This window comes from Bison bison, unplaced genomic scaffold (genome assembly GCF_000754665.1).
Source record: "Bison bison bison isolate TAMUID 2011002044 unplaced genomic scaffold, Bison_UMD1.0 scf7180017864365, whole genome shotgun sequence".
NCBI classification, from domain to species: Eukaryota; Metazoa; Chordata; class Mammalia; order Artiodactyla; family Bovidae; genus Bison; species Bison bison.
The window spans coordinates 2,102,113-2,111,096 of NW_011494937.1; the positions used below are offsets into that span (position 1 = coordinate 2,102,113).

Here is an 8,984-nt window from a genome sequence, read left to right on the forward strand (position 1 = left end):
AGAGTGAGTGAAGGTCCAGGCTCCTGATGGGCCGGGGTATCACACACAGCTCTCTCGGTGCCCCGCCCCTTCTGTCCCTGACCTTGCAGAAAGGCTCCAGCCTTATATAGCAGGTCCTGGGCTCAGCTCCTTAGCCTGTCTCCAGGGACGATTTTCTTCCCTGCATCTTCTGTATACCGAAGAGTTCGTGCATGCTCAGTTGCTCAGTCGTGTCCAACTCTTTGCCACCCCATGGACTGTCCAGGCTCCTCTGTCCATGGGATTTCCCAGGCAAGAATACTGGAGTAGGTTGCCATTTCCTCCTCCAGGGGATCTTCCCCACCCAGGGATTGAACCTTTATCCCTTGCGTCTCCTGCATTGCAGGTGGATTCTTTGCTGCTGAGCCACCTGGGAAGCACATACTGAAGAGTCGGGGGAGGTTTCTCAGAGGGCACTTTGATATCCCCTGACTTGTGCTTCTGGGTGGCTGCAGTCAAGGTGCCAGGTGAGAAGGATGTGCAAAAGGTGGTCGTGGACTTGTCAGAGCCAAAGGAGGACAAGGCTGAACTGAAAGAGGGTGCAAACCTGGCCCTGGAAGACCAGCCTCGAACAGCCGCCGTGGGGGAGATCTGTGAGGTGGGGCCTGAACATAGGAGGCAGCAACCCTGGAGTCTAGTGGGTGATGAAGGAAGGAAGAATCCTGGAGGGGGCGGGCTAGAGGAGGTGGGGGGCGGTGGGGGCTCCTTGAGGGGTGGGGGATCCAGCACAGGATGGCGGTGTGGATGTGAATGGGGCTCTGCTTACTCCAACAGGAAGGCCTGCGAGTGCTGGAAGGCCTGGCAGCCTCCGGCTTACGTTCCATTCGCTTTGCTCGAGAGGTGCCTGGTCTCCGATCCGTGGTTGCCAATGACGCCTCTGCCCGAGCTGTGGATCTTATGCGCCGTAATGTGCAGCTCAACGAAGTGGCCCACCTGGTACAGCCCAGCCAGGCAGATGCCCGGTAGGTGCTGGGCATAGAGTGCTGGCCACTGGAACAAAGTCACCTGGGGTCACATCCTGGCTGTGTCATATTCTTGCTTCGTGATCTTGAGAGAGTGGCTGTAGCCTCTCTGAGCCTGTTTCCTTGTCTGTGAAACAAGGACAGTAGTTTTATAGGGGTTGGTGTATTGATTATACTTGTATAGTTTGTGCTCACAGGTGGATATAAATACCATTATGGACTCCATTTCAGACTTAACTTCCTGCACTTTTAAAAACTATTTATTTATTTTTATTTATTTGTTTGGCTGCCCTGGGTCATAGTTGTGGCACCCAGGATTCTCCATCTCCATTGTGACATGCGAACTCTTAGTTGTGGCATGTAGAATCTAGTTCCCTGATCAATCGGGATGGAAACCGGGCCCCCTGCGTTTGTGAGCGTGGAGTCTTAGCCACTGGACCACCAGGGAAGTCCCATCTTCTTGCACTTTTATTCAGTCAAGTGAACCAGTGTATATCCAGTGCTCGTCACCATTCTTACTGTCAGGACTGCGTCGGTAAACAATACAGATAAAACCCCTGACCTTGTGGAGTTGATAATGCAGGGATCAGCAAACTACAGCCTGCCAGGCCCACAGCCTGTTTTTGTGTGTGTGTGTTTTTCTTAATGGCCTGCTATCTAAGAATGTCTCTTCCATTTTTAAAGGTTTAGAAAAAGAAGAATATGTGACGGACCACATGTGGTCCTAAAATATTTACTACCTGACCCCTTACAGAAAATAAATGAATTAAAAATATTTGCTGGGGACTTCCTGGGCCGTCCAGTGGTTAAGACTTTTTGCTTCCACTGCAGGGGCTCAGGTTCCATCCTTGGTTGGGGAACTAAGATCCTACATGGTTTTCTGACCATATTAGAATCTAATAGGAAGCACAGATGATGACAAATAAGTAAACTGTGTAGCGGTGAGAAATGCTGGAGGGAGTGGGGAAATCCAGGGTATAAAGGGTGGAGGAAGGGAGGGAGGGTTCCTGTTACAAATAACTTGGTCAATAGGATTTGCATTTTCTCACCTGCAGAGAACAACAATAGTTTCAAATCTGTGGAAGATTCTTGAATTAATACGTCTATAAACTGCCTGAAATGGTGTCAATTATATATGTGCTACGGGCTTCCCAGGTGGCTCAGGGGTAAAGAACCTGCCTGCCAATGCAGGAGACTTGGGTGTGATCCCTGGGTTGGGAAGATCCCCTGGAGGAGGAAATGGCAACCCACTCCAGTATTCTTGCCTGGAGAATCCCACGGACAGAGGAGTCTGGTGGGCTACAGTCCATGGGGTCACCAGGAGTCGGATACAACTGAGCATGCACACACATATATGTTCTACATCAGTATTGACTAGTTTTTTTGTTTTTTTTTTTTTGGCCACACCATTCCGCAGGTGGGATCTTAGTTCCCTGACCAGGCATCAAACCCTTGGGCCCTGCAGTGAAAGCATGGAGTCCAAACCACTGGACCACGAGGGGAGTCTCAGTATTGGCTATTATTATTGCCATTGTTAGATGAGTAGCAGATCCAAGGAGGAAAAGTTAATACAGTTAGCAAGTGGCTGAGCCAGAATCTAAACCTGGGCAGCTGGCCCCCAAGTCCAGGCCCAAATCATCACATGGCGTGAGTGTGAGGCTGTGGAGGGGTCCCTGGGGCAGCGGGCTGAAGATCTGCCTCCTTGCTCCCAGGATGCTGATGTACCAGCACCAGAAGGCGTCGGAGAGGTTTGACGTCATCGACCTCGACCCTTACGGCAGCCCCGCCTCTTTCCTGGATGCGGCCGTGCAGGCTGTGAGTGAAGGAGGTGAGGCCCTCCTGCTGCGGGGGATCCGAACAAACGGAGTAGGGCTTGGGGCGTTACCGAGTCTTCACTGCTCCATCCCTCCCCACAGGGCTGCTGTGCGTCACCTGCACAGATATGGCGGTCCTGGCGGGGAACAGCGGGGAGACCTGCTACAGCAAATACGGGGCCATGGCCCTCAAGAGCCGGGCCTGCCACGAGATGGTGAGAGGCCTCCGGGCTCACCTCCCCGCCCCCCAGACCTGCTCAGCTTCCTCCAGGCAGCCAGAGCCAGATCCATCCCCAGACGTTGACCACAAACGTGTTCTTTTTTTATATATATGAAGTTTATTTATTTTTATTTATTTATTGGCTGTGTTGGGGTTTCATTGCTGCACAGGCTTTTCTCTAGTGGCAGCAAGCCGGCAGCTACTCCCTAGTTGCGGTGCACCGTCTTCTCTTACAGCGGAGCATGGGCTCTAGAGCTCATGGGCTCTGTAGTTGTAGCTGCCAGGCTCTAGAGCACAGGCTCGCTAGTTGTTGCGCACAGGTTTGTTTGCTCCAAGGCATGTGGGATCTTCCTGAATTGGGGATGGAATCCATGTCTCTTGCCTTGGCAGTTGGATCCTTTACCACTGAGCCACCTGGGAATCCCGACAAGCACGTTATTTCTTTTATTATTATCTTTAAAAAAAATTATTTTTATTTATGTATTTAGCTGTGCCAGGTCTTAGTTGCTTACTTGAGGCATGTGAATTCTTAGTTGCTGCATGTGGGATCTAGTTCCCCCACCAGGGATTGAACCCAGGCCCCCTGCACTGGAAACGTGGAGTCTTAGCCTTAGTCTTAGCTTTAGGACACTAGGGAAGTCCTGACATGCATGTTTTTTAACCAGCATAATTCCTGAGAGCATGCATGGCTGCAAATTGGTTGGGGAGGGGGGAGTTTTTCCTAGGATAAGAGTGGGTGATTACATTCTTCTTTTTCTCCTTTTAAAAAAAAAAAAATTTTTTTTTTTTTTATTAATTTGGCTGCACTGGTCTTAGTTTCGGCATGTGGGATCTAGTTCCTTGACCAGGGATGGAACCTGGTCCCCCTGCATTGGGCGTGTGGAGTCTTAGCCACTGGACCACCAGGAAACTTCCACATTATTCTTTCTAGTATTCTCTATTTCAACAACTGCAGTTTTGTTTTTTTTTTTGGCCATGCCTTGTGCCTTGCAGGATCTTGCTTCCCAGACCAGGGATTGAAACTTCGGCCGCAGCAGTGAAAGCCCTAAATGTTAGACCACTGGGGAACTCCAGTGGTCTAGCATTCTTTTTTAAAGGCAGTTTTTCCAGTTTTGTGTTTGGCTCTGAATTCAGGTCCTAGTTTTGCTGGTGGCTTTGGACAAGTGACTTCACCTTTTCCGGGCCTCCATTTTTGCATCTGTGAAATGGGTGTGATGTTGGCCCAGAGCCCATGGAGTTGCTGTGGAGATTCAAGAAGGCAAGGCTGGCTATGTCAGGGGGCTGGAAAAGGAGGGCTCTTGTCCTTGGTCTTTAGGAGCCCTGCTAGTCAGCTCAGGGAAGTGCTACCTCCTTGCTGAGTCAGAGCCTCACTGCAGCCTTGGGCCACATCACCCAGCATGGGGCATACATGCAATGTTAACTGGAAGCCATTTGGTTAACCGGTCTGTGCTTTGTTTCCTTGGGCTTCTCTGGTGATTCAGTGGTAAAGAATCTACCTGCCATACAGGAGCCACAGGAGGCTTGGGTTTGATCCCTGGGTCCAGAAGATCCCCTAGAGAAAGGCATGGCAACCCACTCCAGTATTCTTGCCTGGAGAGTCCCATGGACAGAGGAGCCTGGTGGGCTAGTCCATAGGGTAACAAAAAGAGTCAAGAATGACTGAAGCAACTTAGCACGTACACACGCTTTCTTTCCTTAATCGTTTAGTGTCCCCAGTAGGGCCAGAAAGAGACAGACTGGTGTGATTTTACAGATGGGGAAGCTGAGGCTCTCCCTTGCCAAGGGTCACTCAGCGCTGGGCTCAGAACCCGACAAGCCGGTCCTGCCTCTGTACCTGTGAGCCCCTGGCGTGGCTCCGTGTAGGGAAGGTGGCGGCAGGGGCCGGGCTGATGGCTGGCACCCATCCCCCACACCAGGCCCTGAGGACTGTCCTGCACAGCCTGGATCTCCGTGCCAACTGCTACCAGCGCTTTGTGGTGCCACTGCTCAGCATCAGCGCTGACTTCTATGTACGGGTTTTTGTTCGTGTCTTCACTGGTCAGGCCAAGGTCAAGGCCTCAGCCAGGTAGTCTGGGGCAAAGAAGGGTGATGGATGGAAAGAGGCAAGAGGATCTTTCCCAGGGTTGGTTGGTGGGCAGGAGTTGGGGGACATGGTCCTGCCTTGGGGAAATGTTGGGGGGGGGGTCCCAAAGGGAGTCCAGTCAGGCTGAAGGAGGAGCTGGGATATGGTGACCATGCTAGGAACTGGCGGCTGCCCTTGTCCCCCACAGCAAGCAGGCGCTGGTGTTCCAGTGCGTGGGCTGCGGGGCCTTCCACCTGCAGCGTCTTGGCAAAGCATCAGCAGCCTCCGGTGGCCGGTGAGCAAGGGTGAGCTGGGGAGGAAGGGGAAGGGGACAACCCAGCCAAGGTTGCCACCCCGCCCAACCTTACCCCTCTTTGAGCAGGCTCAAGTTCTCTGCAGCCTGCGGCCCCCCCGTGGCCCCTGAGTGCGAGCACTGTGGGCAGCGACACCAGGTGGGGCAAGGCAGGTCTGGGGGGAGCATTTGAAGGCGGAGGGCCTGGCATTCTTGGTTCCTGCTCATCTGGTCCCTGTGTGTTCGCAGCTTGGTGGCCCCATGTGGGCAGAGCCCCTCCATGACCTGGAATTCGTGGGCCGTGTCCTCGAGGCTGTGAGCGCCAACCCTGGCCGCTTCCACACCGCAGAGCGGATCCGAGGAGTGCTGAGTGTCATCACGGAGGTGGGGACCGGGGCCTGTGACCAGAAGTGGGGCAGCCATCCATCCTTGATGGGCCCCACACCTATCCCATGGTCCTGCTACAGGAGCTCCCGGACGTGCCTCTCTACTATACGCTGGACCAGCTGAGCAGCACCATCCACTGCAACACACCCAGCCTCCTGCAGCTGCGGTGAGGCTGGGCCTGGGCTGGAGCCTGTGCCGGAACCCCTGGGTGCCCTTGGGCGAGTTGGGCCCCTCTTGGGCCAGAGTCCCCTGGAAAGTAGAGATCAAACATAATGCAGGTCTAGGGCTTCTCATGCACGAGGGCTTAGACCAGTTCTTAGAAGCCATGAGCCCTGGCCAGGGGGATGTTAGGATCTTGCTGTTAGGATGGCTGGCATCATGCAGGCATTGCAGTCACCGGTAGATATACAGCCATACGAGTCCATGAAACTAGGCTCACACCCCCACACATGGGTCAGCACTGACTTCGGGGTCCAGCCTTCCCCCTCACCATCCCTCCTGGTCCCCAGGTCGGCCCTCCTCCACGCTGGCTTCCGGGTCTCCCTCTCCCATGCCTGTAAGAATGCTGTGAAGACAGACGCTCCCTCCTCGACCCTCTGGGACATCATGCGGTGCTGGGTGAGGCCTGGCCTGACCAGGTGGGATCGGGGAGGCAGGGGGTGGTCAGTGCCAGTGCCCTGACCTCTGACCTTTGCCTCCCAGGAGAAGGAGTGTCCAGTGAAACGGGAGCGCCTGTCAGAGAGCAGCCCGGCCTTCCGCATTCTCAGCGTGGAGCCCAGGTACGGGCATGGTTACGGCTGCCTACGGGCTCGGGGAGTAGACGACCCGGACACTTCCCCTCATAGACACATGCTCATTTTTCAAGTGAGATCTGGAGTCCATCTACTCTCTCCCACCCCCTTCTGTCCTCTCCCTCTTCTGGCCCCAGTTCTGCTCATCTGAACCAATGCAGTCCCCATCCCCCTGGTCCCCCAGCTCCTCCCCATCATGAGCTGTTCCCTGGACAGCAGCCAGAGGGCACCTGTGAGCACAAGTCAGATCCCGGCCCTCCTCTCCTCAGAACCCTCTGTGGCTCCCACCTGACCCAGTGGAAACAGTTCTGTCTGCAGGCCCTGTACTGTCTTCCCATCACTTCCCTGCTCTCATTTGGCCCTCCTACCTCCGCTCCTGCACCCTGGCCTCCTCACTCAAACTTGGCAGGCGCAACCTCTGCATGGCAGTTCCTTCTGCCTAGAGTGCTGTCCTTAGGCTCCCCCACGGCTCTTCCCAAACTTTCTTCCTGTGTCCCTGTTGCCCTGTTCTCACCGCACTCCTTCCCAGACTCCCCGTTGCTCTACCCTGCTCCCTTATGTCCTCACACAATATAATTTGCTAGTTTCTTCCTTTATTATTTTTGGCTGTGTGGGGTCTTCATTGCTGTGCATGGGCATTTTCTAGTTGGAGTGAGTGGGGGCTACTCCCTAGTCGCGCTGCTCGGGCTTCTTCTCGTGGTGGCCTTTCCTGTTGCGGCTCTAGGCGCACAGGCTTCGTAGTTGTAGCGTGTGGGCTCAGCAGTTGCAGCATACAGGCTTAGTTGCTTCATGGCATGTGGGATCTTCCCAGACCAGGGATTGAACCCTGTCCCCTGCATGGGCAGGCGAGTTCTTAACCCCTGGAGCACCAAGGAAGGCCAGCTGTCTGATTTCTGACTTGCCTCCTTGCTCGTCTGTCTTAGGCATTAGAATGTCAGCTTTACTGGCAGCAGATTTGAGGCCCACTGTAGGCACTCAATAAATGTTTATTAAATAAATGATAGAAGCCCTGCACCTGCAGACACAGTTTTCCCAAGGTCCATCGAGCTGCACCGACGTGGGCAGGCAGCCTAGGTGGTGTGTGCCCAGCCGCCTGGCAGATGCCTTTCAACCCCCACTCCCATTTCCCCAGGCTGCAGGCCAACTTCACCATCCGGGATGATGCCAACCCCAGCTCCCGCCAGCGAGGACTCAAGCGCTTCCAGGCCAACCCTGAGGCCAACTGGGGTCCCCGGCCCCGTGCCCGGCCAGGGTGAGCGAGAGTTGGGTGAATGAAGGTGGGGCTTAGCTGGGGGGAGTGGGCACAAAGGCCGATGGAGCCTCCCCTCGTCTCCCTACACAGAGGCAAGGCAGCAGGAGAAACTGTGGAAGAGAGACGTAGGCTGCTCCAAAATAAGCGAAAAGAGCCGGTGGAAGACCCAGCTGAGCGGGCTGCCTGGCTCAAGACATTTCCCTGCAAGAGATTCAAGGAGGTGAACCAAACCACCCCCCAACCGAAGCACCCATGGGTTCTCCCAGCTACAGGACTGGGCCAATGGGCCAGCAGGGCGGGGGGAGGTGGGACCAGTCAAGTGGGTGGGAGTGAGCTCCCTATCCAGGGAAGGAACCCAGAGGAGGCTGCTGTGCTCCAGAACGGGGTTCATTCACACCCATTGTCTTCCTACCAGGGCACCTGTCAACAGGGGGGCCAGTGCTGCTACTCGCATAGCCCCCCCTCACCTAAGGCCACTGCTGAAGCCACCCCCACTGACTGTCCAGAGGCCCCCAGTCAGAACCCCGCTGAGCCTGGGGCTGCAACTGGTCCAGGCACAGAGTGAGCTAATAAAGACCTTTTCACTTTCCCCTGACTGTCATTTGTCTGAATGGGGAGGCTGCCTGGGGTTTCTCTGTCCATCTACCTAAGGGGCTCTGTTCATCTCTTTAGCTCCTTGTCTGAGGGCTGTTTCTCTGCCCATCTGTTTTATTGATTTTATTTAGTTTAAATGTTTTATTTATTTGGCTGCACTGGGTCTTAGTTGTGGCATGCAAGATCTAGTTCCTTGACCAGGGATCTCAAACTGGGGCGCCCTGCACTGGGAGCTCAGAGCCTTAGCCACTGGACCACCAGGGAAGTCCCTCTGTCCATCTGTTTTAACCCCCTTGGTGAGCTCTGTGCATCTGGTATGTTGGTCCCTGCCTGATGAGGTATTGTCAAGTGTTTCTGACTGGAGTGTTCTGTCTGTATTAGGGAGGTAGGGAGTTAACGGTTGCCTGCAAGGCGCTTTTGTTTGTGTAGTCCCTAAATTGGGTCCAACTCTTCTGCAACCCCTTGGACTATAGCCCACCGGGCTCCTCTGTCCATGGGATTCTCCAGGCAAGAATAGTGGAGTGGGTTGCCATTTCCTTCTCTAGGGGATCTTCCTGACCCAGGGATGGAACCTGCGTCTCCTGCACCGGCA

The 8,984-nt window shown here is 54.5% G+C and overlaps 1 protein-coding gene across 1 annotated transcript in view; it reads left to right on the plus strand.

Annotated features, from left to right (window-relative positions):
• TRMT1 (tRNA methyltransferase 1 homolog (S. cerevisiae)) overlaps window positions 1-8,387 on the plus strand; it is a 9,220-nt gene extending 833 nt beyond the window's left edge. Inside the window, exons 4-17 of the mRNA XM_010855447.1 lie at window positions 462-616; window positions 793-980; window positions 2,693-2,808; window positions 2,897-3,009; window positions 4,931-5,079; window positions 5,285-5,371; window positions 5,459-5,528; window positions 5,618-5,752; window positions 5,836-5,921; window positions 6,265-6,373; window positions 6,458-6,534; window positions 7,679-7,798; window positions 7,889-8,018; window positions 8,214-8,387. Of these exons, the coding sequence (XP_010853749.1) occupies window positions 462-616; window positions 793-980; window positions 2,693-2,808; window positions 2,897-3,009; window positions 4,931-5,079; window positions 5,285-5,371; window positions 5,459-5,528; window positions 5,618-5,752; window positions 5,836-5,921; window positions 6,265-6,373; window positions 6,458-6,534; window positions 7,679-7,798; window positions 7,889-8,018; window positions 8,214-8,363 (1,685 nt within the window). The 3' untranslated portion in view covers window positions 8,364-8,387. The remainder of the gene's footprint in view (window positions 1-461; window positions 617-792; window positions 981-2,692; window positions 2,809-2,896; window positions 3,010-4,930; window positions 5,080-5,284; window positions 5,372-5,458; window positions 5,529-5,617; window positions 5,753-5,835; window positions 5,922-6,264; window positions 6,374-6,457; window positions 6,535-7,678; window positions 7,799-7,888; window positions 8,019-8,213) is intronic.
• The last annotated feature ends 597 nt before the right edge of the window (window positions 8,388-8,984 follow it).